The 26,990-nt window shown below is 60.6% G+C and overlaps 3 protein-coding genes and 1 non-coding gene across 5 annotated transcripts in view; 2 read left to right on the top strand and 2 right to left on the bottom strand.

The window, feature by feature from the left end:
- Positions 1–10,520: 10,520 nt before the first annotated feature.
- Positions 10,521–14,839, bottom strand: SURF6 (surfeit 6). 2 transcript variants are annotated; one of them, XM_032866256.1, is made up of 5 exons: positions 14,686–14,839; positions 13,224–13,457; positions 12,542–12,630; positions 11,228–11,419; positions 10,521–11,021 (listed from the first exon to the last, which is right to left on the bottom strand). In XM_032866256.1, exons 1-5 carry the CDS (start codon positions 14,777–14,779, stop codon positions 10,542–10,544), a joined length of 1,089 nt encoding a protein of 362 aa, XP_032722147.1. In that variant the 5' UTR covers positions 14,780–14,839; the 3' UTR covers positions 10,521–10,541. The 2 variants fall into 2 exon arrangements, with proteins under 2 accessions (XP_032722147.1, XP_032722148.1); XM_032866257.1 differs by having other exon boundaries at positions 12,542–12,688; positions 13,303–13,457.
- A 4,442-nt stretch (positions 14,840–19,281) lies between these two features.
- MED22 (mediator complex subunit 22) lies at positions 19,282–25,171 on the bottom strand. The gene is made up of 5 exons (XM_032866269.1): positions 25,079–25,171; positions 24,560–24,718; positions 22,984–23,064; positions 22,044–22,252; positions 19,282–19,626 (listed from the first exon to the last, which is right to left on the bottom strand). Exons 2-5 carry the CDS (start codon positions 24,680–24,682, stop codon positions 19,437–19,439), a joined length of 603 nt encoding a protein of 200 aa, XP_032722160.1. The 5' UTR covers positions 24,683–24,718; positions 25,079–25,171; the 3' UTR covers positions 19,282–19,436.
- Positions 25,172–25,204: 33 nt separating this feature from the next.
- Positions 25,205–26,990, top strand: part of RPL7A (ribosomal protein L7a) — a 2,680-nt gene continuing 894 nt past the window's right edge. The window contains exons 1-5 of the mRNA XM_032866259.1: positions 25,205–25,392; positions 25,856–25,976; positions 26,164–26,313; positions 26,403–26,543; positions 26,733–26,812. Of these exons, the coding sequence (XP_032722150.1) occupies positions 25,390–25,392; positions 25,856–25,976; positions 26,164–26,313; positions 26,403–26,543; positions 26,733–26,812 (495 nt within the window). The 5' untranslated portion in view covers positions 25,205–25,389. The remainder of the gene's footprint in view (positions 25,393–25,855; positions 25,977–26,163; positions 26,314–26,402; positions 26,544–26,732; positions 26,813–26,990) is intronic.
- Positions 26,586–26,656, top strand: LOC116872896. The gene has a single exon (XR_004383699.1). It is a non-coding gene; the product is annotated as a small nucleolar RNA SNORD36 (small nucleolar RNA).

The raw sequence follows: 26,990 nt of genomic DNA, 5'->3' as shown, positions 1-26,990 counted from the left end.
CTGCCCCACTTAGCTTTAGGGGGCTGTCGCTGGCCCCCACTAAGCTGTCTCCACCTCCTGCCTTGTCCCTCCTTGATGGCGACTGATTCTCTTGCTGACAGGGTCCCTGGTCAACCACTGGCATTCCTTGAACTCCCCCAGATCAGGTATCTGGTCCAGCCCAGGGGCAGGGAAGGGTTAAGTCGACCCCTAGAAGAAGAGGGGGCTTGCTTGGGCCCCAGCAGTGAATCCAAGGGCATAACCTCCGAGTCCAGGTCTACAGCTCCCCGGCCCCAAGACGTGGGACGTCTTCGTCAACAGCCTCACGTGGCTGGTCCCCCGTGAGGGCTCCGCACTCCGGGGGGATCTGCACCGTGGGGACAGCAGCTCCCCGTGGTCAGGCAGGTTTGCTGAGCCCCTCTGAGATGGATTTTTATCAGCAGCCTCTGAAGCTACTTCCCTAGGTCTGCCCCATTCCTGGAAGATCAGTCAATGGCTCCCACTGGGAAGGTGGGCACCACCTTGAACCTGGGGACAGGGACACTACACCCCACAGGCTCGAGTCAGGTCACCGGGGCAAGTCCACAACCGGGCAACGTGAGTGTGGGTTCGCGGCCGGACTCTGTGAGTCTGGTTCCCTCCAAGGATTCCGCAGGCAAGGGCTCCTTCGTGCAAACCTGTCTCCTGCCCACGGCCCGGGCCACGTTTAGAGCCCAGCGGGGGGGGACATGTGAGGAGAGCCCGTGTTTGTGCAGTGGGCAGTGCTGCGACAGAGCCACTCGTGCTGACCACGAGCCCTGGGCAGTGAGGCTCTAGCTGGTGATGTCTGTCCCCTGTCTCCATGGACTGGGGGAGGATTCTGGGCCAAACCTATACCCGTCTCAGTCCCTGCTCATGGGGCCCGATGCCTCTCTCAAGACGGCCTGGGGAAAGGGTCACCCAGGTGTCAGGACGATCCTGAGGGCCTTGGGGGAGCTCTCTGGAGGAAGGAAGCTCCACCTGCCGCAGGCCCTGCACCCCCTGGGCTCTGAAGCCCCCCCCACCCCATGGCAATCCTGAAAGCTGATGCTGTCACCCGCCCCACCTTTTAGGGGCTCTGAGGAGCCAGGCCTCTTGCCTGTAGCCGTGCCTGGCTTGCTCACGGGTCACCTGGGGTCCCATGGCCTCACTGCTCAGCTCCTGCTCAGGGACCTGGGGTCTGGCACTGATTGCTGGGTCTGACCTTGTTGTCCCCCTCATGAGCCGCATCCTCTAAGGGATGCACAGGAGGATCCAGCCCGACTGGCATTGCCTTGCTACTGATCCACGGCACGTACATGTCTCCCCTTCCACGTCTCTGGTTGGAGGAGGGCTCCCCAGTAGGCTGCATGTTGGGGTGTGCTGCCCCTTGACTCCACAGGAGAGCAGCCTGGGGTCAGGGCTGTGTCTGTGCTGAGGGGGGTGTCAGCAGGGAGGGCTGTCATCCGCAGTGACATACAGCCTCCTGAGAGGGAGCCAAGCGGTGTCCCCTCAGTGGGCCCAGGAGAGCCCCGTAAGGCTGCTGAATGCATGCATTGTCACATTAATCCCGAGGACGGGGGTCCCTGCCCCACTCTGTGCTGCACACGCACACACCATGATGTCTTTGGTCTCTCCTGCCTCCCGGTCCCCACCTTCTGTCATCTCATCTACTTACTTTTTGATAGCAAACACCATTAGTCCGATGGTGGCGTTCTGTGGCCAGAACTGCTCATTCAGGATGTCAGTGTCGGAGCTCCCTTTCCAGATGACAGGGGCAGCCACCAGGTCAGGACAAGGACATCGTTCCTCCTGCACCACAAGACAGCTGCAAGGCAGCGTGTGAGCCGGCTGGAGTCAACACGCCAAGGGCCCTGGTGCTCGCCACCCCCACCCGGGACACCCCCCCTCCCCCGGCCTCCATCCGTTCCGGAAACCACCAGGCACGCCCTCCCTCCAGAAGGACTTCACACCTGCAAGAAACCAATGAGATGCAAACCCATACTCAACCCTGTGCAGCCCTCCCCGCTCTAAGCAAGTCCGGACCCTGCGGGACCTGAGTGGGAGCTGGGATTGCCCAGCAAGGAGAGGGGGCCCTCCCCCGAGAGGGAGGGAACTCCCCTCCCTCGGTCTCTGGTGGGCAAGGGAAAGAAAGCGGAAAATGCCACCCGGAGAGGGAGCAAAGCACAGAGAATGATCTTTGGGCCCTGAATCCAGATCTGGGCAGCAAGGACAGGAACACGATCGACAAAGCATGCGCCAGCCGAGTTTTCAATGAACCCGCCCTCAGCATCTGCCTTGAATTTCTGTAAGTTTCTAGAAGGGAGGTGAAGGGAGGGGAGGGAGGGAACACATTTCAGTAAATTTACTCACGAGGGGGTCAGCACCTTGGGCTGGGGGTAAAGCATCCTGAAAAACACACAGTGTGACAAGACTTTGCAGGAAGGCGGCGCCCAGTGGGGCTGGAGAACTGATGCAGGGGACCAAGCCTCTGGGTCCTTCCAGGAGGAGCCGACCCCACAGGCTGCACCCCCATCCGCACACACGTCCCCCCGAGCTGAGGCTGACCAGCGGCTGCGCTCACACCCTGTCTCATCCTGAGGCCCCGCCCACCACGGGGGTCCATCCCCAGGCGCTGCACACAACCCGCCTTGATCTTGTGGGCCTGGTAAGGGCCTGCCCCTCCCCTAGAGGAACCGGCTCGTGGACCCCGGATGGAGGGGCGGGCAGGCCGGGCGGAGACGCCGATCGGTGGGGCACGTGTGCATCCAGGGGGGTGAATTGGGATTCAACTGGCCGCCTGTGGAGGGGCGGGGCTCAGCCACCCCGTAAAGGCTGGTCTGCGGGGCTGTCGGGGAGGAAGAAGGGGAGTGGGGGAGAGGGAAGAAGAAGAGCTGGAAGAGCTGTAACAGCCCTTGTCAGAGCCGTAAGCGACGCCCGCGGCCCCGCCCCCACACCGCGACCCTGCAGCGGCGCCGCGGGACCGGCCTGGACGCCAGCAGCCTCGCCTCGAACCCTGAGCCGCTGCCGCGCCGGAGCTGCGTCATTCCGGGGAGCGGCCTCGTCCGGGGCGGCCTTCTTGGGAGCGACCTTGTCAGGATCATCGTGGTCGCCTTCTCGTAAGGGACGGCCCTGACCCGTCGGTTTGATTCTTGATGCTGGGCGCAAAATAAAGCTTTGCTTGACCTTCGCTTTGTATCGGTCTCGCTCCTTTGATCACGGACCCTAACAGGTTCATGAGTCTCGTCCCCGTGCACACGTTCGCAGCAGGAGGTTCTCAGGGGCCGACGGCTGGAAGCAGCACAAACGTCCATCAACAAACAAACGAGACGCCGTCTGTCCACACAACGGAATACAATTCAGCCATAAAAAGGAATGAAGTCCAGGGGCGCCTGGGAGGCTCCGTGGGTTAAGCCTCTGCCTTCGGCTCAGGTCATGGTCCCAGGGTCCTGGGATCGAGCCCCGCATCGGGCTCTCTGCTCAGCGGGGAACCTGCTTCCCCCTCTCTCTCTGCCTGCCTCTCTGCCGACTTGTGATCTCTGTCAAATAAATAAATAAAATCTTAAAAATTAAAAAAAAAAAAAAAGGAATGAAGTCCTGATAGACGCTACAGGGAAGGAATCTCAAAAAACTGGGCTTGGTCTGCCTTCGGCTCAGGTCATGATCCCAGGGTCTTGGGATCGAGCCCCACGTCGGGCTCTCTGCTCAGCAGGGAGCTGGCTTCCTCCTCTCTCTTTGCCTGCCTCTCTGCCTACTTGTGATCTCTGTCTGTCAAATAAATAAATAAAACCTTTAAAAAAAAAAAAAAACTGGGCTTGGTGAGAGAAATGAGACCGAAGGTCCATATTCTGTAATTCCACTTCTGTGAAGGGTCCGGAGGCGCTAACTCAGTGGGGAGGAGCGCAGGTTGGGGGGTGCTGGGGTGGGAGGGAGGAGGGAAGGGGGAGGGACTGCTTAATGGGCTGGGGGCCTTTCTGGGGGTGACAAGAGCGTCCTGCAGTAAGAGAACGATGGCAGCCACACAACAGAGTGAACGCACTAGAAGCCACGGAGTCAGGTGCTTTAAAACGTTCGGTTTCCTGTTATATGAATTTCATCCTAACAATATCTATTTATTTTTTTAAGGATTGTATTTTTTGAAAGAGAGAGAGAACAAGAGAGAGCAGAGGCAGGGGGAGGGGCAGAGGGAGAGGGAGAAGCCTGCACACTGCTCCCCTGGGGCGTCTTCCCTAGCACCGCAGGCCCATGTCAGGGGCCGTGCCTCAGTTCCCCCGCGATGCACGGGCAGCACCCCACGGGAGCCCTCCCCACACCACCGAACGGTGCTTCATGTGCCTCCAGAATACGGGGACCAGAGGCAAAGGTAAGACATCTTGGCATTGTGCCCCCAGCAGAACCTGGTGCGTAAACATTCACGTACTCAGTGGCTGTTGGTGGTGGCCTGTTACGTGGCAGGCCCTGCCCCAGGAAGGGGGGAGACTCGGAGGCGCCTCCTTGCCAGCAGGCTCTGCCGGGCCTTAAGTGCTGCTCCTCTGTCCTCTCCTCCTCTGTGCTGTTGCATTTCACTACCAACGTTACGCTCATTAATACAAGTAATCTAGAAGCAAAACTTCTGTTTTCTGGGAAGTGTACATGAATCAAAATGATCTGTTCTGTAAACTTCTGGGTAGGATTCTGTAAAATTTTGGACCTCATTTAATGCCATCATTATTATTTATTTTGTGACAGGGTTAACTCTGTAGACGTTTTCTCCATTTCCTTTACGAAAAGCAGTCTGCTTTAACCTTCTCTCTCCCCAAATCACCTTTGCTAAATTGTATTTCCTAGGATATGATCTATTTTGTTCAGATTTTCAAATCTATTTGCATAGAATTAGGCCAAATAACCTTTTCTTCTTCCTCTGTTAATAGTTTGTAGATTTGATGTTGTGTGATTCACATCTCCTCCTACCCACACCAAGTCCTTCTCTCTGCTTCCCTGTCGTTTGCTGTTCTTTTTTAATGGGGGTGTCTACTTTACTTTTTTTTTTAAAGATTGTATTTATTTACCTGACAGAGAGAGATCACAAGCAGGCAGAGAGGCAGGCAGGGGGGAGGGAAGCAGGCTCCCGCTGAGCAGAGAGCCCGACGCGGGGCTCCATCCCAGGACCCCGGGATCATGACCTGTGCCTAAGGCAGAGGCTTAACCATTGAGCCACCCAGGCGCCCCTCTAATTTACTTTTTACTTCTTGTCTTTTAACCTAAGTAATTAAATCAGTTTACTCCTGGGGCGCCTGGGTGGTTCAGTTAGATAAGCGTCTGCCTTCAGCTCAGTTCATGATCCCATGGTCCTGGGATTGAGCCCCACTTTGGCTTCCCTGCTTGGTGGGGAGGCTGCTTCTCTCTCCCCCTCTGCCCCTCCACCCTGCTCATGCTCTCTCTCTCTTAAATAAATACAATCTTTAAAAAAAAAAAAAAATCAGCTCATTTCTCTGAGCTCAGCCCACCAACTCCAATGCCCCTGTCGGCTTGCTTTCCTCCCAGTTCCTGAGCGACCTTTGAAAATTACTTGAGGGTAGCAGTTTTTATTTTACTATTATTATTATTATTATTTGCAACAACTCAAGAAAGTTAACGTTGCCTGTGGCGCTCTTCTTTTGTTTAGGGTATTAAGATTTACTTTACAGTGAGTTAATATTTGTGGACTAATTACGACCACCCTGTATTTGAAAATGTGTAGCGCCCACTCTCGGTATACGTCACACTGCATGGTGTCACACCTTTAGGGGTCGGGATTACTCTGTGTCCAGCTGATCTGAATGAACAGACATGGAGAGCCTGAAGGCCATTCAGCCCATCTCCTCTTGCGTTTTGCATGATCCGCTCTTTGGTGGACAGTCGCTGAGAATGCTTCTTGTTGTCATAAGAAGCCATCTTACACTGCTTCAATTTTACTTCTGTGATGACCTATTTTTCTCCCATTCTGAGCTTGTCTGACATATTTTAGAATTTTTTATTTTTAAGTGACTTCCACACCCAGTGTAGGGCTCGAACTCACAACCCTGAGATCACGAGTCACATGCTCCACGGACTGAGCCAGCCAGGCGCCCCTTGCCTGATATCTTTCAACCCTTCTGTTGACTCGCTATTGCCCCTGCAAGGTCTTTTTTCCACTTTGGGCTTCCTTTAGAGAGGTGATTGGCTTTTGCTTCTGTTTTTTTTTATTCCTGAGGAAATATTTGAGAAAATTCACTGGCAAAAAGCGTTTGATGGGTTCTTCAACTGCACCTGCCCCTGGCTCTCTCCTTTGCACCGGGTGGTATTTCTACACAGATCTCATGCAAATTCCCACGTGGAAACTCATGACAGAGGAAGGTTCTTCCCGACAGAGGTATCTGCACAGGTCACGGAAGCAGGATGAAACGTGATTCTCTTTCAGAGCCACAGGACTTTCCTTATAACCGAGGGCTGGGTGTGTAGTTTCAGCCTTTACACCCCGAGTCGGAGAGAACAGGAAGCTGTAGGAACAGTGTCAGGGCAATGTCGCTGTCACCCCAGGCCCCCACAGAGGTGCTCCGGCCAGGTGGTTGAGTCTCTGCCCCCATGCCACACTCCGCTTCCCAGGACCAAACTCCCACACGGGCTCCAGCTGCCATTCTGCCCCTCACGTTCCTGGAGCTGACACAGGCTTTGCATTTGCCTCTCGGAGCGGGGACTTACGGATCCTCCCAAGAGCTATGACCAAAGACATCCCCTCCTCACTGCATTTTGCTCCCATTCGATTCCTGCTGGCTTCTGCGCCGTCAGCTGCCGTGTGGGTCGGGACACCAATGCCTCCTACTTACAACAAGATCGTCTTGTTTCTGTTTTTATTTTCCTAGCTGGCGTGGTGCCTTCGGAAAGAAGAAATACCAGCTCCATGCTGACTTCTTCAGGGTGGACGTGCCCTAATCTCTTAATCCCCTTACCGCTCAGACCCACAGACTCGTCACCCACAGCCTGCCGCTGAGAGCCGAGACTGATGTAGAAATGTGTGCCAAGAGCGCTGGAAGCCAGCCTCTGCTCAGGAGGTATCAGCCTCTTCAAAGCACCCTGGCCCTCCCTCCGGGCCCTGAGTAGGTTGCATCTCTGTGCCCACTGGGAGTTGGGTGCAGCCGTGGGACTGGTTTGGGCCAGTGAAATGTGAGAACACGTGGTGCTTGCAGACAAAAGCTTTCAGATCCCACGTGGAGTCCCCCCGTTTTCTTAACTGATGACTTTACCAGTTGAACAGACCAGTTTCAGGTTCCCTGCAAAACCGCGAGGAGCCGGCTTCCTCATCGCTACATCCATCTCGCCTTCCGATCTCTAGACCTACACGCGGAGTCGGACCTCAGCAGGCCCCGAGGACCCAATTACAAGGTCAAAATAGGAAGGTCGAACTCACTAAGTGAACAGAAACATTTGCTGCTTTATATTGGGGGAAAAAATCAGGGAAGCATGTGGGAGCTGATCCTGGAAGTGCTTGGCCAGAAGGAGGGACGCAGTCCCAGATTGGCTGGCGTGTGCGACCAAGGTCTGACGCGCCAGCTAGGGGACGAGGACGGATTCAGTGCTCACCTCTGCTGCCCACACAAAGCCTGGAGTCCACTGAGGTCTGCACTAAGGTTCGTGAAGCTCCCAGACCCCCCTGGAAAAACAGAAACATCAGAAACCCCCATGGAGAGGAAGATGCGGAGGAGCCTGGTCATGTCCCTGCTCACCCCCCCGACAGATGGTCAGGGGAGGATCATGAAGACGCGCCTTGGCCACATGCAGAGCTCAGACGCCTTGGAAAAGCAGCATGGTGGTTCCTCTCTGAAGCGGGAACGCTGCTATGAGACCATAACTGAGCTCCCAGGGCCAACGCAGGTGTCACGACCCAACAGCAGAGAACATGCAGCGAACTCTTATTTCCACAGGCCACGAATGCAAGGTTCCCATGACTTCCTGCCAGACTAGTGCGGTGAGCTGGACGAGACGACCCACCGAGGTCTGGAGCTCCTCTGTCCCCCATCCCCAGGTCTGGCAAACAGAAGCCTCACTTGGGTTACCTGATTGGTCACAGCCCCTCTCTGAAGTTCCGAACATGCAATTGTTCAAGTCCTGGGGCCCCAAACAGGAGGGAAGGCCGGCTTCCTTCTTCCCAGTCTCACCCAAAGAACCAGTGCCAACGGGAGATTCCTGCTGACCTAAAAACCACCAGTACTTCGCCCCCAGAATGGCTTTATTCGGGAATAGCAGAGAACTACAATTCGGGACATGCAAGCTATAACAAAACCACCAAGAAGTCCAACAAAGAAAGGAGAGTTCTTTTATGAGGATGCTAGAAGGGGCTGTCCTGACCGGAAGACCCTGGGCAGGAGCAGGACTTCAGGGCGAGGGGGGGTCCTCACCGGCTGAGCCGCTGGGCTGGTGGAGTTCTCGTCGGAGATGCAATGTCCCTCCTTCCCTGTTGGGTCCGTTGTCATAATTCCCTCTTGAGGATACATCTCCTGGGGTTTGTGATGACGGTTCTCCCTGGAACAGACTCTGGCCGGCCCAGTGCCCAAGAGCTCCTCTTCCTCCCCTCCTGACTCCATTTCAGTGAGCTCTCCCCTTACTACTTGTCATCCTACCACGACGTTTGGGACTGTTGGAACCCAGTGGCCGTGCAGGAGGGGTTCGGAATAGGCAATCTTCATCCACTTCCCTCTGCCCCAGGAGAGTGGGCTACCTTTGAAACTGGGGACTACCACCATTTGGTTCTGGAAATGTTTCTGACATTTGGTCCTTGGACGATTTCTCCCACGATGCTACACTCAGGTGTGTCACCCCTGCGGCATATAACACCCGGCATCGTCTCTCAGGCCTCCGAGAACCCCCTGTGATTGTCTGACCCTTTCTTCTCAATTGTCCACGTGCCATCATCCACTAATGTCCCCGAAGGAGCTGCCCCTGTTGCCACCCGGCCCGGGACACATCACGGGCTGCCCTGGCCCGCACACCAGCAGCCCCGAAGCTCTGGGCCAGGGAGGGACGTGCCTGGCCAGGCCTGGGGAGGCCGAGAAGGTCAATCAGGGTATTTACGGGGTTGACACTTGGGAGGTTCTATGACCCGCAGGTAACTCAGAAGTACGTTTTCAAACATCTAAACGTGGCACTTCGGCAATCACCTCTTGACTCCAACAAGGAAACCCTGCTGTGGCCAGACAACATGCCTGGGAGGACGCCGATTCCTTGAGACAGAGAGCTTGCTTCGTGGACCGGGCGGTCAGTTCTCGTTGCTGCCCCAGATGTGGGTGGCGAGCCGGCCGCTTGTGTCCAGACACCGAGCTCTGGGTCCTTAGATCAAGCTCCCAGCCCACATCTAGATCTTCCCGATCCACTGGAGTTCTGCCTGGTGTTTCTCGGCCTGAGAGAGGCACCAGATAGCCTCTGCCTTTGTTTGTGGGCAGATCTCCCCTGGGGGACTCGCAGCTCCGTCACTGGGGGCGTCAGCGCCCCTGATGGAGGCGTCAGAGCCCCTCCATCCTCCATCCTGCCGTGACCTACCTTAGCCTCTGTGGTGCCGTGGACCTCAAGTCCGCTCTGGCCAGGATGGCCACGCCAGCCGTTCCTTACCGTCGATGTAAGCGGAGCTCAGCAGTTACCAACGGCTTCGCTGCGGAATGACTCATGAGCCACGAGCCGCGTCTCGTGTGTCTGCAGTGGTTCTGCTTCCCTGCAGGGCTGTGTGGAATCCCTCCGCCTCTGTGGGGGGCGCGCATCGCCCGAGTCCGAGCTCCCAGCCGGCCCTGTCTGCTGCCTTCTCCTGCACCGACACCCTCCACCCGCCCCGGCTCCCCCTCCTCCCGGCACAGCGCGCCGCGCTCGTCCTCCGGACGCCATCGTTCTCTCCCCACAGAACATTTATTTCTTTTAGAGAAACAGCACGAGCAGGAAGAGCTGAGGGAGAGCACGAGGGATTTCAAGCAGAGTCCACGCCGACGGGGGAGCCTGATGGGGGCCTCGATCCGAGAGCCCTGAGGTCCGGACCTGAGCCAAGCCCGAGAGTCAGGCGCGCCTGAGCGACGGAGCCACCCAGGGGGCCCCCAGCGGGCATCACAGTCTTAACGTTTCCCGTGTGGGTGTTCGCCTTAAGCTCTAACTTTCGCTGCTCTTGCAGAGACACTCAGGATGACGCCCTCCCAGTCACAGCCACGGCGGTCCCACCCTCTGCCCACGGCGAGGCCGGTGCCACCCTGGACTTGGGCTGGAGCGGTTCTGAGCTTCCTCCCTTCCAGGGCGGTTTTGGACGGACACGGGCAGTCCCAATGGCCACACTTTGCCGGCTCGTGTCAACACGGGAGGGGGAGGAGGAGCCAGGGAAGAGCCCCTCCACCCTCGCGCCCTCCCCACCTCCCCACCCCCCAGACTTGCGGGCAGCTTTGTGGCCTCCCAAGAGAAGGCGGGAACCGGACCGGTCAGCCCCTCCCAGGCTGCGAAGGATCTGGGCCTCCGTTCTCGGTAACTCTCCCTTTCCTTCCCCCGGGGGCGCTGAGCCCTCCCAACCAGCTTGTTGGGGGGGCAGCCCTCGGGCCGCAGGCTCATGCCAGGCCGGCCCGTTCCAGGTCCTGGGGCAGGACCCGGCCCTTCCTGCGGGCCTTGTCCAGGCGCCGCTCGGCCCGGGCCGCCCTCTTCTTGCGCAGGTTCCGCCGACGCTTGTCCTGCCGCTGCTGCATCTTCTCCACCACGTGGGCCGTGCGCTTCTCCCACCTGCGCTGCCGCTGTGCCCGCCGCTTCTCCTTGCGTCTCAGGGCCTCCTGCAGCCGGCACTCGTCGTCGCGGATGCGCTCGCCCTCCGCCTTGTACAGCAGGTTGGTCCACTGCATCTTGCTCTCCAGCTCCCGCGCCTTCCCCTCGTCCCGGCCCCGCAGCTCCTCCAGCCGAGCCTGCCTGGCCTGTAGGCGCTCCAGCAGCTGCCGGTAGTTCCTGCCCGTCAGCGGCGCCAGGTTCCCCTTCAGCTTCTGCCTCTTCTCCTTCCGGCGCTGGGCCTTGCTGGCCGCTTGCTCCGCAGTCACCTCCACCTCGGAAAGAAGGGTTGCGATCCCAGTGAGTTACAGCTTTACAGTACCTTTCCTGTGACCGCTCACAAGCACCCCCGTGGGCAGGGACTGGTCATGCTCTGCAGTACGACCCCATTTTGCAGACGGGCAGCTGAGGCCAGAAGCCACACAACCAGGCACGGGCAGAGCCTAGGTGCCCCCGTGCCATGGCTGCGTCCGGCCCTCACCTTATTGAAGAGCAGCCCCGCTGGCATGTCCTCTCGCAGCGGTTCTTGGGGTAGCTCACGGGGATGATCCGCCGCCTCCGCCGCCTTCTCCTTTGCTCTCAACTCCTTTCGCTTCCTCTTTTTCCGGTCCCGCTCCTGCTTTCTCCGCCGTCTTTTCTCCAAAGCAGCAAGAGACAGCTCCATGGTTTGGCCCTGGAAGAGGAAAGCAAAACTCATGTGGAAGGTCCTCCCAATCTGGGGGGCCCTGGTCTCGGGCGTGGAATCAGAGCAGGAAAGCAAGCGAGGAGACGGCTGCACAGGACAAGGTCCCACTGACTTCAGTGTCCCCTGTGAAATTATCCATCACTCAGAACGTGAGGGACCCCCAAAAGGACACTAAGACCCCTGAGTAAGAAGTACGGGTTCCCGTCCCCAGGCACATCATACCAGGGCACTTTCCAAACACGGTTATTGTCTCTTCCTCACGGTCCCACAGGAAACACGTCCTGCAGCATTTCATAGACGAGGACAGGCTTAGCCAAACCCACCAACTCGAACGTGGCATCAGGTCAGAACGACTCAGTGCCGTGCTGACCGCGGCACCATTCTGCTAGTGGCACATCTGACCTCTGTGCTCTCACCAAGGAACTTTTCCTCTGCAGGCCGACAAGGGAACCCTACACGAGCCTGATGCAGACCTGCATGTGGGGCCGGGCCTGGCGCTTGGACCACTCCTTAGAAGGATCCCTGGGCTCGTCCCAGGACAGATGCACAAAGAAGCTGGGGGACCATCCGCATACAGCAAGAGGTCCAGGGCATGTCCCCAGGAAAGGGCAGCTGGAGGCTGAGTGAGAAGACAACAATGCGAGCAGAGAGAGGCCAAGCTGGTGCAGGTCTGACACTCCCTGTCGAGGCCACCTCAGCTCCGGCCCTCGCCTACCTCACAGGGCTGTCGTGGCGCTGCGGGGATGGAAGCGCTGCCTGGGGCTCAGCAAAGGCAGCTTCCCTGAGAGAAGAGGTTGGGCCTCCCCCGGAGAGCCCAAGGAATCTGTAGCCCGGCAGAGACCGTACAAGGCGGGGGGCCCTGGAACAGAAGCTCCCTGAGATGACGCAAACCACAGCTGATCTCTTGCCTAACAAAGTGCCAAGACCCTCGCAGGACCCACTGCAGGGGTGGGAAGAGCAAGCTGAGGTCCCTCCCGTAGCCCCACAATGGCTGGCAGAGCGGGAGGGACAACCCCACAAAGAGCACCAAGGCGCCTTCTCCTCCGGGCAGAGCAAGGAAGCCAGCGCAGTAAACACTGCTTCCTGCACCCCAGCGGCCTCCCTGCTCACCTGGCCCCGAGCCTCCCGGATTTTCTCATGTAGCCGCTGCCGCACGACATCCAGGGCAAACAGAGAGTCGGGCTCTGTGACCAGGGTTTCTGCAAGGAAAGAGGCAGAGAACTGAGAAGAAACCCCTCCCTGACCATCCCGTCCATTCTCCCAAGGCCCAGCTTCGAAGACTGCGTCTCCACATGCTGCCCACCACAACCCGCCCTCCCCGCACCCCCAAACCGCCAGAGCCCATCCACCTGCAGGGCAGGCCAGGAAACTCTACTCCACCTCCTCAGGCTGGACTGGCCCCCAGGACGTCCTCCCGGACAGAACACCCTTGTGTGGTGTGACAAACACTTCCTACAGGTCAAGCCAAACCCATCTCTCATTTCTTCCAACCTCTGCAGCCTGGGCTTCCCTGCATCTCTTCACAGGTCGGCTCTTGTGACTCCCCTTCACACACCGCAGGCAATGAGGCTCTGCAGGGCAAGCTGCTCCAGGTCCTCGTGGGACGTGACCTTGCCCCTCACCAGACCCAGCTGCCAAATGGCCAGGAACCACTACGTACTTCTGGGGACCTCATGCACCCACGGAGCCCCTGGGGTCTGTCCCCTGAGAGCTCTCTCTCTAGAAAGTCTCAAGCTACTCCAGTGTGCCTAGCACCACGTTTTCTTAGGGTCATTGAGGACCATATTTTCACCTGGTGCCAGCGGGCCCTGCTCCACATCCCCATGTGCTGGGGACCGCGTGGAGGGGAAGGCCTCTCCCTCCTCACATACTGCCGGCTTTCTGGCCCTGGAAGGTGCTGGACAGTCTCCCCCCAGAGCCTGGGTCTTCAGCTCCACAGCCTTCTCCCGCTCCCGTGATTTCTTCTGTGCTTTCCTCCTCTTCTTTTTTGGGGGCCCAGCAGCTTCTGAGCCTCGAGTTCTGCCGGCTGAAACACAAAGTTAAACAGCATTGCAGTCTGAACCTTCGTGACCCATTCAACCAGCAGGAAAGGTCTTGCAAAACCTCTGATCCCAAAAAAGGCTGACAGAGAATCAGGAAGGAGGACCCACCCTTATCTGCAGAGCTCAGACCCACAAACCCTGGAAAGCAAACCGGCCACACATGCCCATCCCTGAAAAACGTCCACACTTGTCCCAGCTCGTGAGAATCCATCTGGACATGCACAAAGACGGCCTCAGAACACCATCACGATGCTGTCTGAGGGAGAAACTGGGGAAACCCAAATACCGTGTACCCAAGAGAGCGAGCTGAGGCGCGGCTGCGTGACGACGTGCTGCGCCGCCGTCAAAAATGATGACGCAGGTCTCATTTTAACATCAAGTAAGGTTCCCGCGTACACAGAGAAAGTGACTACACAAAGGGGAGTGTCCTAATGCGTAGACTGCACTCATAAAAAACACCTAAAGCAACATAAACCTAAACTATACCCAGCTGCTAAAAAGAAAAACTCAATTTTAAAAAATTACCTTTTCCACCCTTTTTCTTTTTTTGCTTTTTGGATTTCACTTATTTACTTGAGGAAGTGAGTGAGCGCGCATGAGCAAGGGAGGAGATGCAGAAGGAGAAGCAGGCCCGCGGCTAGGCTGGGAGCCGGATGCGGGACTGGCTCCCAGGACCCTGAGATCATGACCTGAGCCAGGGGCAGGTGCTTAACCGACTGAGCCACCCGGCGCGCCAGAACTCAGTTGTTCACCTTGTGTACTGAACACCGCTTGCTTTGCATGAAGACAAAGTCGTTTTTTCTCTAGCTCCCTGCCAGCCCCCGCCACTCGCCTCCACCCGGCCCGGGCAGCACCCCCGGCCGGCCAGCCTGCTTCACCTGCCTGAGGAGCGACTTCCCCGCCACGCCGCCCGGAGGCATCCCCGTTCCCTCCTGATCTCCCTACGCTGCCCACTCACCGGGCACCTCCTCCAAGCCCCGCAGGAGCTGCCCGCCGGGGAGCAGACGGAGCGCGGTCCCCCGGAACCCCCAGGCCGACGCCCACGACAAGCGGGGAGACAGCGGCAACTTGAGACACCCTCGTCTGCCTTCCCAGATCCTCACGGGCTTGTCCCCGCACCTACACGTCTAGCCCAACGCAAGGCTACGGGGTAGCGTGCGGGGCACCCCCCGCCCCGAGCCCTCCCAGGCCCGACCCCCGGCGGCGCGTTACCGGACGTGCGCTTCCGCGGCTCCGGGCTGGGCTGGCAGCAGATCTTCCTGGCCAGGCCCTGCAGGTAGGCGTCCTTGGCCCGCAGAGAAGCCATGGCCGCGCCCTCCGCGGCCCTCCTCGGGCGGCACACGCGCTTCCCAGACACCTCGCGACTCCCCACAGGGCGCCTCCCGCCGCGCCACCCACGCCGGAAACCGCGGGTTGCGCAGGCGCCGCCGGCCGAGCGCCGAGCCGCCGGCGCGCGGTGCTCGATTAGCCAGGCCTGGCCCCGCCGGAAGAGGGGCACGGGGCGGGGCGCAAAGCATTGTGGGCCCTGGGCGAGGACGAGGAGGGCGCTGGTGCTCCCGCCTCTGCACCCCAGCGGCAGCACCGCGCCGCGGACACTGTAGGCGCTCGGCACCGGGGGGCGACAGGCCCGACCGGCCGTGGTCCAGGCCTCTGGGGACTCGAATCCCAAGCGGAAGCTGGCGAGAGCACCACCCCCCGCCCCACATCCCCGTCCCTCAGCGCGTCTGGCTTTGACGGTTAAAACTGACGGTGCTAGGACACGACGGGCCCTCCGACGCCCTGTGCGGGGCGCGGTGTCCTCGGCGAGTTTGCGTCCCGGGGGCGCCGGGCAGAACGCAGCACGAGCACAGCGTGAGCCGGGTGGCGGGGAGTGCTCAGAAGAAAGGCCCGGGAGGGAGGATGCCGGGGCGCTCAGGGAAGACCCACCGGGATGTCGCTCTGAACAGAGCTGAGACGTAAGAACTCACGGGGTGGGGGGGTCGCCTGGGGGCTCAGTCGGGCGAGCGGCTGCCTTCAGCTCCGCTCATGACCCGGGGTCCTGGGATCCTGCCCCACGTGGGGCTCCCTGCTCAGCGGGGAGTCTGCTTCTCCCTCTCCCTCTGCCGCGCGGTCTCGGTCTAAAATACGTAAATAAGTAAAAACTCAGGAGGGGAGGGAGAGGAACGTTCACCATCCTGAGGCTGGAGACCCCTGCGCCTGGTTCCTTAATTCATGGCAGTGACAGGCTGTGACACAACTGGGGGCCCTTTGAGGGTTGCCTGGGTGTGAGCAGGGAAGGGGGCCTTGCGATGTTCCGCAGGGGAAGCGGGACCTGGGGCTTAGATTTATAAATCGCCACCTCAAAAGCCGTTTGAAAAGGCTCCTAATAAGTACGTTTGAAGCAGTAAAGATTTAACGTTTTGCCGCTCATCGGTCATGGGGTGCCGTTTTGAGGAGAGGATGGCTTCGTCCTCTTCCCGCACGGATTTTCGGTGGACACAGTCTGATGTGTGTACGGCACACTCACTGAGCCGCCTGCACCTTCTTTCTGGCACTGTCAGTTTTAACCATCAAAGCCAGATGCGCTGAGGGACAGGGATAGGGGGCGGGCGGGGTGGTGATGGCTGCTCTTTCAGTGGGACTTCTGGTCCCCGCAGTAAGTCTGGGCTTCTCTCTTCTCCGTCACCATCTCCCAGGAGGTCTTTGACGCTCTCCTGAGGTCTTCCCTGGACAGGGAGTGATGGACGCAGCGGAGTTGCCACAGGGCGGGGAGAAGAAAGTTGGGTTCCGCGTGCAAATCTAGACTGATGGGCCTTAATTTTCAGTTACCTTTTCTGTGAGGGTTGTCTAGAGGGTCTAACCAGCTGATCTACTGCTTCCCTGAAATCCTGTCCTCCCAGGAGTTTGGGAACCCCAGATGACAAGCCTTCCTCCTACCCACCTGCTCCCTCCTCCCTGGGCCTCACTTCCCTTTTCTGTCAACTCTTACTGCACAGTGACCCTCCTCAGGGCTCCTGACTTGGTACTAATGACTTCCCCGAACTCCAGACGCATCTCCATGGGTATGTACAGAATCCTGCCTCCCCCACTGCCTTCTCTCTGTTTCGGCCACTCTGGCCACTCTAAGCGTCAGGCCTTGAAGCCACCCTGCTTCCCCTCACTCCCCACATCCAGGCCTTGAGCAAATCTTTTGGCTCTCCCTTAAAAAGTATACCCCGGGGGGCGCCTGGGTGACTCAGTTGTTAAGTGGCTTCCTTCCGCTTGATCCTGGAGTCCTGGGATCGAGCTCCGCATCGGGCTCCCTGCTTGGTGGGAAGCCTGCTTCTCCCTCTCCCACTCCCCCTGCTTGTGTTCCCTCTCTCACTGTGTCTCTCTCTGTCAAATAAACAAAATCTTTAAAAAAATTTTTTTTAAAAGTATACCCCAGGGGTGGGGGGGGGTCAGTAGGCTGGGCAGGTGTTGGTGTCTGTTTCCTTCTGGCCCCAACTCTTTGTCTCTCTGCCCCCCACACCCCGTTCGTGCACACTGTAAAATGGATAGATCTTATTTATTTACTTTTTAAGATTTTATTTATTTATTTGACAGAGAATACAAGTAAGGAGAGTGGCAGGCAGAGAGAGAGAAACAGGCTCTCTGCTGAGCAGGGAGCCCGATGCGGGGCTCGATCCCGGGACCCTGGAATCATGATCTGAGCCAAAGGCAGAGGCTTAACCAACTGAGCCACGCAGGTGCCGTGATAGATCTTTTTTCAATAAATAAATAGCATATCCAGAACTGTACTTGATGCACTCTAGGCCACCACCCTGATCCTGTTCTGGATTTCAAAAGACTAGAAGAAACAGTAAGCAAATGCAAGCACAATAAAGACGAGTATAAAGAGACATTTGGAGAACAACTGGGGAAGTCAGAATGTGTCACGATCCCAGATGACATTGTGGAATGAACAATCATTCCGTCGGTTGGGCCCAATGCTGGCCTTGGGCCATGGAGAGTGTCGGTTTTCTTAGAGGGGGAGAGGGCCCGTGTTCAGAGGGGCAGGGTCATGAGGCCTGCAGCTGCCCTCCCTGGGGTTTCTAAACGAGAGCACAAGTGAAGGTGCAGGTGAGTCCAGAAAAGCATCCGTGTGGGTGTTCTTTACGCGACCTTTACGCCTTCACCAGGGCTTTGAATGGTCTCAGAGTAAGACTCGTGGGACACAGAGTTGCTGTGACTGAGGACCACCTAGTACTTTAGCGATGTGGAGGCCACTGCGGACCCTAACGCATGGAGCTTGGCCCAGGTCACGGAGACAAAACCTGCTGGAAGCAGGCTCCAGGGGAGCTGCAAACAGCCCGTTTCTCCCGTGCGTTCTGCTGCCAGGGCCGCGGGCTGGAGCGGAAGAGGTGGCGGCGGAGAGCTGCCTCGCTTTAGGAGGGGGGAGACCACTTCATTTTCCAACGGGAACAGTGGCCCGAGCCCAGGAGAGCGTCACACGGTGGCGCAGAGATCCCGCTGCTCAGGTGTTTGGAAATTGGAAGACTCGAAAGCCCAGCATCAGGTTTGGCCCACTCCTTCCAGCCCTTTCCCGGCATGGGCTTCACGGGCTGTAATCCCTTTGTCCTTCGTCAGTGTTAAATACAAGTTCTTTCTGCAAGGAAGGTGCTTTGGGAGGAGATCGTTACCTACTTTCTCAATGGGAAAACAACTTCCCCAGGCCACCCCAGAAAACCAGGACCAGAGCCAGGTCTGGGCCCCGGGCCCATGCTCCAACCTGCACGGTGCCTCTGCTTGGCTGTGGCAGGTGGGGGGAGGTGGCTCCGGGTCCCAGCATAATTCAGCTTGTGTGTGCCCCCCTTCCTTGAGACACTTGTGGGCTGTCACCTCCCCACATACCAGCTGATGTCTCCTTCATGAGGAGATAAGGCCTGCTGGTGACGGCACAGGGTTGAGGTCCCGGTCCTGGTGGGATTCCCCAACATTGAGCCTTGCGTGAGGCACTAGGCCCAGCAACCTGTGGGTTGAGTCCTGGTTTCTGCCGCTTCATTCCCAGCTCCATGACTGCAGACACAACGCTCCAGCCCCTTCTGAACTCCCCTGCTCCGCCCAGTAGCGCAGGGCACCACAGCACTGACTCCGGGTGCGATGAGGACAGCAGGGCCCAGAGACACAGGCACCTGGACTTTTTAACGTGCAGGAATGGCAGCGGCTTTTCAATCACCAAATATTAAGGACCTTCTGGGTCTCTGGCAGTTCTAGGCAATGGCAATGCGGTGACGGTCCCACACTGACCATATCCCTGCCCAAGCCCAAGGCTGTGCAGTCAGAGCCCAGAGCTGCTCTCCCAGCAGCCAGTGGGAAGCTAAGGGTGGCCCCTGGGTGGGCCAGGACTCACAAGAGAGCACCAACCGATGCAAACGGGAAGAGCTGTTTTTATTCAACTGTTATTACGAAACTATCAAAACACATGTGGCAGAAATTAGGAAGGTCCCAGTCCTGGCTTCCACAAAAGCGGGCAGGCAGATCTCTCTTCCTGCCGCCACAGCCCTTGGGGACAGTCAGCTAGTGCAGGGACCCTGAGGACAAGGCAGTGGGTGCGGCTCTGCACAGGAGGCCTGCCCTGGGAGGGAGAGTCTGGACTTGGGCAGTATGGTCCACTCTGAGCACCACCCTACAGCTTTTAAGTAGCAGCACATCCTCCTGGCCCACTCCTGGGGCCAACAGGACTGTCCAGGAACCTTCTGCCCAGCAGGCCAGGAGGGTCATGAACAGAGGTGACCACTCAGGAGGTGGGCCACCTTGGAAACGGCTGGGGGAACTACCCGCTCCCCCGAACGCTCCTGGCAGGGGGGGGGGGGGGTGGCAGGCCCTGGGCCAAAGCTCCCAAGGAGCCCACCGTAGCTGCCCAATGGGAAGCAAGGCTAAAAGAAGCAAAGTTGTGGTGGGCCTGGAGGGGACACCAGACCTCCTCAGAACCTAGGGGTGCAGGGAGGGGAGCACTGGGAGGCTCAGGCGTGCTCCGTGGGGCCAGGGCCGCTGGCATGGGAGTGGGCAGGGGCCGCACCCTGCAGGGGGCCAGCGCTGGGCTCCGGGGACGCCAGCATGGGGGCCGAGCGGCCATCGGCAGAGTCTGTGTCGAGGTCCAGCCCCCAGTACGCTTCGCACAGAGGCCGGCCGCTAGCTTCGCCAGGACTCGAGCTTTTCCACCACCAGAAACCCAGGGAGAGACAGCAGCGGGCAGAGACGGGCGGAAGCCGGGGCGGGGGGCAGGGGCAGGGAAGCAAGACAGAAGCAAAGTTAAGAAAACACAGACCACACGCCAGACCTGCCTTTCCCTCCTCTTCTCTGTGCTAGCCCCTCTCCAGGCACGCCTGGCTACCAGGGGCACGTGGGGCCGCCCCTGCTTCTGGGTCCAGTACTGCATCCTACCGGGTGCGGGGCTCCAGGACCAGCCTCCAACAGGCTGTGTGACCCTCCCGCTGACCGACCAAGTGTGTTTCACAGCTGACTAGCCACAAGCTTGAGCCAGCCCGTCCCACCGCCTCCCATCCTGGCTCCAGATGCCCCAGAAACGAGCGTCCGGAGCTTGCTATGGTCTCTTCAGTCACTACACTCTGCGAGGACCCCAACAGCAGACCCTGTCTTGTTCCTAGGTTCTCTGCCCAGCAGGACCTCTGCCTGAATGAGGGGCAGATCCAGGGGCCCTGGTGTTCCGTGCTGCACCACCGTACCAGCAGGACGAGAGGCCTGCAGGCCTCGGAACTTGGTCTCCCTGCCTCTGACGGGGTCAGCAGTGCTGGCCTGGCTGTGCATGGCAAGACCTGGGTGGGGATGCAGGGGAGGGGCGTGGCTCACCAGAGCTGTCCAGGGATAACTAGAGCCCTGAGGTCCCACACCTATCTGACCCCAACCTCACTCCCTCCCTTGCTCCTGCCTTCGGCGGTTTGGGTGCAGAGTGGTGTCCCAAGGAGAACAGAGGGCGAGAGGCAGAGAAAGAGCGAGTCATGAGCAGAGAGCAGGTGAGCGCGGACACGGGCATGCAGGGCACGGCAGCCTGTGTTAGGGGCTTCCGGGGAGGGCACACAGCCTGGCGGCCGTGACTAAGTCCTGGCCTTACACAGTAAGCCTCCCAAGGCCCTGAGGGCAGCAAGGAACCCCCCCTAGGTGAACCAGACACTGGCAGGGCAGGATGTGGGAAGGCTGGCACTCGGGGCCCTGGGTTCTCTAGTCTTGTCAAAGTGACTTTGGGCATGTCCCTCCCCACCACCCCAACCCGGCCTTCAACAAGAGGCAGGAATAAATGCTTGTCCTGGAACCACCCAGCCCCCAAGCCCGGCCCTTGGGGGCGACAGGAAACAAACACAGGGACGTGAAGGGACTCTGCAAAATCCACGGGGCTGTGAGCCACGCTCCCCAGCATGGTCTGAGACACAGATGGCACCCCCACCCCAGGGACCCACTCGGGACCCTTCTCTGAAGGCCTGGTGCGTACGAGGTGCTCACATGTTTGCTGGGCCGGTGGGTATCAGGGACCAGAGGTGGCCTCAGAACCCTCTGGAAAAATCTAGAACTGCTCCAGCTGGACAGTGGCACTGTCCTTCCCACAGAGGCCAAGAGGGCCAGGGACAGTGAGGGCCAGCACTGAGTGCAGGGCAGGGAAACCGAGCCGAGACCACAGACCACGCTGGCTCTGGACGTCTGTGGCCCCAGCATGGCCTCCGCGGGGCAAAAAGGAGCATCTGAGAGCCACCACAGGAAGGACGTGCTTGTCTGGGCAAGGGCATGGGGGACACTGCTCCGTCTGAACTGAGACTTCACTTTCTGGGCTGGTGGGGACAGACGTGCAAGGCCTCCCGTCTCCAGCCTCAGTTTCCCTTGTGTATATTACACCCGGACTCTCATTCCTCCGGACCTGTCGCACTCAGGTGCCTCGGGTCTCAGGATTCCAAGTGGTGCACGAGGGCTGGGGTGACGGGTCTTGCCCACTGCCCTATCCCTGGGGCCCAGCATGGGCCTAACGTGTAAACAGGCTCTGGTCTGTGACCCAGGCTGAGCTGAACAGGAACTCGGTGGTCTGCGTACCCCAGGCCCAGCTTTCGAGGCCATCCTCTGCTCGGGTTTCTTCCTCCTTCCCAACCCCCCACCACCACGGACCCTGACACACATGCTGAAGGTCTGGGATGCCCACATGGAACGAAATCCCTAGGCAAGCACTGGCATCCTGCCCATTCTGGGCATGAGCCTGGGCTGCCAGGGAAGCTAGCCCGGGCCTGGTGGGAATGTTTGAACAGCTAAGAGAGGTGCGCAGGCCCAGAGGGAGGCAGCAGGCAGCCCCAGCAGGAACGCTGGCTCTGCCCTCCCTCCCCTCTGGGGCTTGGCCCACCCCTGAAGTCCTGTGATTTTCATCCCGCCGCTGGGGGCCTGGCAGGGCTGGGGGCCTGGCAGGCGGCGTCAGTTGTCTGTCCGTCACTCACTCTGACGTGTGCTCTGCGCTAAGACCCGGGCTCGCGTCTGTGCCAAGAGCAGGAAGGGTTTGCAAACACGGGGCCTTCAGGGCTGCAGGCCGGGCCGCGGCCCCCAGCTGTGCTCCGCGCAGGGTCCAGCCCTATCGGTACCTGGACGAGTAATACTCCTCCTCCAGCTCGTACAGGTCGATGGAGACCTCATCCCGCAGGGCGATGAGCTTCCGGTCGCACTCCTCCTGCAGGGCTCGCAGCTGCTGGTTGCGCTGGTCGATGGCCTCGTTCACGGACGGGAAGTCGTTGAGGATGAGGAACTGCTTGAGGTCAGACACCAGCTTCATCAGGGACTCACCGGCTCGGACCTGCGGCAATCAGAACCCGTGCAAGGTGGTGAGGGAGGCACAGCGGCCTTGCCCCTCGGCGCCTGGTGCTGGGCGTGGCTGCCATTTCCTCATCTGTCGAGTGGGACTACGGCACTGACCTTCCCAGGGGCGTGGCGGGAGCGAGCAATGCAAAGGACAGGGTCCAGGGCTCCCACCCTGACTGCAAGACGTGCTTCGAAGGCAGGGGCCCCCAGCTGCCCAGCCCCCCTCCAATCACTTGCTGCCGCTGTAGGGGTGCCGACCTCCCTTTACACGGGTTATGCTTCTCAAAGCCACAAGCTCCACAGCTAAAACTACCGTCCCGTGGGGCGGCTGCCGGTGCGCCTCCTCGGGGGAGCGAGCAGGCCAGTTGGGCATTTCCTATGACTCGCACCCGAGGGCACACAGCCATGGAAACGTTTGGCCCGTGTTTGTCCCATGACGCGAGGAGGGATTAAAACGCACATCTTGGTCTGTTGGGCAACTTGCTTTTGCTTTCGTGATGAGTCTCCAGGAGCTTTGCCGTGGGCAAGGGACGTCTGCCGCTCTCTGGCCACGGCACGGCGCTCTCCGGGACACACGTGGCTGGCTACCTGCTGCCCCTCGCACAGCTGCCAGCCGGCCCTCCTCTTGAGGGGAGTCTCCCGAGAAGTGGTTTGCCCACCACCCCCCAAAGGTGGGACCACAGACTCCTGCGGTCTGGGCCCTGCCCTTTCCACCCAGTGACTCACGATGTTGGCAGCGCGAACGTGCATCTCGTAATTGTCCTGCTCACCCTGAGTGGCCCTCGACACCTGTGTCTCGTCCTCGATCTGGAGGGCAGACAAAAAAAGCCCTAAATTGGCAGGTTCCCCAGCCCAGGGGCACTGGCCCACTGCAGGACACCCACACCTGCTGCCTCCTGCCTGCCATCGCTCTGCCTTCTCCACCAGGCCCTGCTGGCCAGATCTGGGCTGGCCTCACGCCTTCCTGTTCTGTGCTCACGGGCACTTCCGTTGGGAAAATGGATGCCTGTGGACCCTGACTCTGTGCCACCTGCAGGGAAGGAAGTCTAGGTCACGTCTTCTTGTGGGTGTGGAGCCCTCGTAGGTCCAAATGGGGTCAGGAGCTCAGACGCGCAGTAAACCGAGCTGCTGAATGCATAAAAACACGATGCATGTCTTCTGAGCCACTGTTTCCTGAGCACTTTCCAGACTGCCAGACCCCACGCTAAGGGCTTAACCACAGTCATCTTGTGGAGCGCCATCCTGGGTCTGCAGGTGGGCAAAGCTGAAGCAGGGACCGCTCGGAGTGCGCACCCCAGGTGTCTCCAACAGTAAACGGAGGAGCCTGGGGTGCTGCTGCCTGGCCTGGCCCGAGTGCAGGCTACTCACTCCCGCCCATCCATGTGGACGGGGCTTCCTTACCAAGCCCAGGCTGGGGACAGGGCACCCTAAAGTGAGGAGCTGGTTCCTGGGTTCAAATCCTGGCTCTGACGGCTGTGAACAGAATGACCTTGGCAAGTTACTAAGCCTTCCGAGCCTCATCTCTGCCTCTAGAAACGCAGAGGACAGCAGTACCTGCCCCACAGAGCTCTTGTGAAGGATAAATGTGATGGGACACGGTAGCTCTCACGACTCGGCGTGACACAGGCATGACACAGTGAACGCACGCCACGTATAGGCTAGCTTGCTTCTTCACGGCTCTAACCATCCCCCCGGGGTCTACAGCAGCCGCAAGATCCACCTCCACTTACTGCAAGGCAGCCCGCCAGGCTTGGCAGACCCGATCCTGACACCCTGTTCTCACCAACCCGAGGGACTTTCCCCAGCTTTTCTCCGACTGCACTCGGCAGGACAGCAACCGCATCTGAGCCGGCGTCAGGCCCCATGGAGATCAATCGATCAATCGCTTTACACAGTCACCCATTCACCAGGGGGGCCTTAGAATGCAGGGGAATCAGAGGCACGGAGAAGTGCGGTTTCCCTCCAGACCCGTGCGCGGTTACGTGGCGCTGCACAGGGCAGCCTGGCCATCTCAGCAGGGTCCCTAACCAGCTGGCCTGCATATTTATCCGTTGCCCTGTTGGCTACTCCCCGCTCCCCTGCTGCCCTCCCCAATATTTTCCCCGAGCAGACAAAGGCCTGGCCTGTGCGTTCTCTGCCCGGGGTCACCACCAGGCACGGAGCACCTGCGCCCTGAGAGCAGACCCCCCACCCTGTGACCCCTGACCGCAGCGGGCGGCCACCGAGCTCACCGCAGGCCACACCCTAAGCCGCCCCCTCCCCCTGGTCTCAGAGCGTCAGGAGCCGGCCTGCGCGCCCCCACCTTGGCGGTCTTGATGATCTCGGTGAAGTTGTCCATGATGGACTTGACGTCGTCCTTGAGCCGCTTGTTGTAAGACTGCAGCAGCGTCTCCTTGCTCTGCGGCAGGGCTCTCTGCTGGGCCATGGCGGAGCCTCCGGCGGCGCGGCGCGGCGGCGACACCTGGGAGCCACGGTCCGGCGTGAGCGAAGCCGCCCCCGGCTCCGCAGAACCGCGACCTCAGCGCGGCCTGCCGTGGGACACACCCGTGCAACCGTGGGCTCCCGGGCCCGACCGGTCAGCGCCGCGGCCCGCCCTGCGCGTCCGCCGGAGGCCTGCGAGCGCCTGTCCCCCGGCCCCCGCCCCCCCCGCCGAGGCCTCCCTCGGGTTCCGCCCCCGCCGCACCCCCTGCTCCAGGCCGGGACCACCCTCCCCACTGCCCCGCGCCCCGGACAGACCGGCCTGGGGCCTGCACGCCGCCGACCGACCGAACTCGGAGCCCGGGAGCCTCTCCCTAGCGGGGGCGCTGGACGGGGGTCACACCTGAGAAGAGACGGCGACCCCGCCCCGACGCCCGCACCTGGTCCGCAGAGCCCGGGGCGACCCGGCTGGGTGCAGCTGCGGCGGGGTGCAGACGAGCGCGCTGCCCCCACGGAAGGCCTAGCTCCCCGCCACGGGTTCCGGGCCGCCAAGCGGCCGCGCTGAGGCACCGCCCCCGACCGGAGGCTGGCGAGGGCAGTCCTGTCTCTTTAAGTTCGAAATCCCGCGCAGGCGCCAGTTCTCGCGATCTCCGAGGTCGCCTACATATTACCCACAATTCTCCGTTCTTTCTCTCTCTTCCTGAGGAACACAAGATGGTGAGTGGCTTCGCGGTGGGCTCTGTCGGCCTGGGTCCGGCTTCTATCCGCGGCCATCCTCTTCAGCGCGGGGCTGCGCGGGGCTTTCCTCGCCGTCCCGCGCTAGCGGAGCCCCGCGGGGCCCGGCAGGGACGCCCCAGGCCGGGTGTCCTCCTGGCGGCTGCCGGGAGTGCGGGCAGGAGTGCCCGGGCGGGGAGTGCAGCGCCGCAATGCGGGGCGCGCCGCACCCTGGGGGCCTCGGCTGTGGGTTCCGCGTCCGCCGCGCTCTTAGGGCTGCGCAGCCCGGGGACCGGGCGGGCTCCGGCTCGGCCCGCGGGCGGTGTCGCGGACGGACGTGGCCGCGGGGCTCGCGCGGGGCTCGCGCGGGGCAGGGGTGCGGAGGGCCGTCGGTTCCCGAGCCGCGGGGTCGCCGAGGCGGGCGGCGACGCGCGGACGCGGCCCCAGCGCGTTGCGTCTTGCGCAGCCGAAGGGGAAGAAGGCGAAGGGGAAGAAGGTGGCCCCGGCCCCCGCCGTCGTGAAGAAGCAGGAGGCCAAGAAGGTGGTGAACCCGCTGTTCGAGAAGCGGCCCAAGAACTTCGGCATCGGTGGGTGCGCGCGGCGGGCGGGCGCGGGCGGCGGGCGGGCGGGGCGCGGCGCCGGGCGCAGATGATGTGAGCGGGAATTTGCCATCGGAGCCGCGTGACGACGCGCAGCCACCAAGATCGCTGATGCCCCGGCGCGGCGCCCGCCCCCGCCCCGGCCGCCCGCCCACCGCCCGCCGCCGCCCCGCAGGTCAGGACATCCAGCCCAAGCGGGACCTGACGCGCTTCGTCAAGTGGCCGCGCTACATCCGGCTGCAGCGGCAGCGCGCGATCCTCTACAAGCGGCTCAAGGTGCCGCCGGCCATCAACCAGTTCACGCAGGCCCTGGACCGCCAGACGGGTGAGGCGCGGGCGCGGGCGGGGGCGGGGGCGGCCCGCGAGCGCGCGCGGACCGGACCGGACCGGACCTGACCGGCCCGCGGCCCGCAGCCACGCAGCTGCTCAAGCTGGCGCACAAGTACCGGCCCGAGACGAAGCAGGAGAAGAAGCAGCGGCTGCTGGCCCGGGCCGAGAAGAAAGCGGCCGGCAAAGGCGACGTCCCCACCAAGAGGCCGCCCGTGCTGCGAGCCGGTGAGTGGCCCCTCCGCAGGGCGGGCGCGCGGGCGCGGCTGCCGGCCGTGATGTGAGCGTTTCAGCTGCAGTCGCCGTGGAGAGCGAAACCGAGCTTTTTAACGCTGAGCCGCCGCCGCCGCGCCCCGGGCAGGCTGCGTGTGGGCCGCGGGCGGTCCCCGCGGCCTGCTCACGGCGGCTGTGTCCTAGGGGTGAACACGGTCACCACGCTGGTGGAGAACAAGAAGGCCCAGCTGGTCGTGATCGCGCACGACGTGGACCCCATTGAGGTACGCGGGCCGGCGGGGCCGGCCTGCCCGCAGCCGCTGTGCCCTGGGCGGGGTCCCCGCGGGCGGCCGAGGCGGGGAGCCGGGCCGGCCGCGGGTTTCTCACCGGAGTCCGGAGTCCGCCTCGAACTGGGAGGACGCGAGCCGCTGCGCCCCGAGCAGCCGCTGCGGAGTCGGCCCC

The sequence above is a fragment of the Lontra canadensis genome, unplaced genomic scaffold, assembly GCF_010015895.1.
Source record: "Lontra canadensis isolate GAN:19392208 unplaced genomic scaffold, GSC_riverotter_1.0 scaffold30, whole genome shotgun sequence".
NCBI classification, from domain to species: Eukaryota; Metazoa; Chordata; class Mammalia; order Carnivora; family Mustelidae; genus Lontra; species Lontra canadensis.
The sequence above is the reverse complement of the archived record's forward strand: the minus strand, read 5'-3'. Positions and strand labels throughout refer to the sequence as shown.

Excerpts from the sequence above, each read along its gene's own strand:
- MED22 (XM_032866269.1), bottom strand. The coding sequence starts at position 24,682 with ATGGCCCAGCAGAGAGCCCTGCCGCAGAGCAAGGAGACGCTGCTGCAG. Across the intron at positions 23,065-24,559 it reads AGATCATCAAGACCGCCAAG|ATCGAGGACGAGACACAGGT; the intron begins GTGGGGGCGCGC and ends TCTGCCCTCCAG. Across the intron at positions 19,627-22,043 it reads GAGGAGTATTACTCGTCCAG|CTCGAGTCCTGGCGAAGCTA; the intron begins GTACCGATAGGG and ends GTGGTGGAAAAG.
- SURF6 (XM_032866256.1), bottom strand. The coding sequence starts at position 14,779 with ATGGCTTCTCTGCGGGCCAAGGACGCCTACCTGCAGGGCCTGGCCAGG. Across the intron at positions 12,631-13,223 it reads GCAGGGCCCGCTGGCACCAG|AAACCCTGGTCACAGAGCCC; the intron begins GTGAAAATATGG and ends CTTTCCTTGCAG. Across the intron at positions 11,420-12,541 it reads TCCGGGAGGCTCGGGGCCAG|GGCCAAACCATGGAGCTGTC; the intron begins GTGAGCAGGGAG and ends TTCCTCTTCCAG.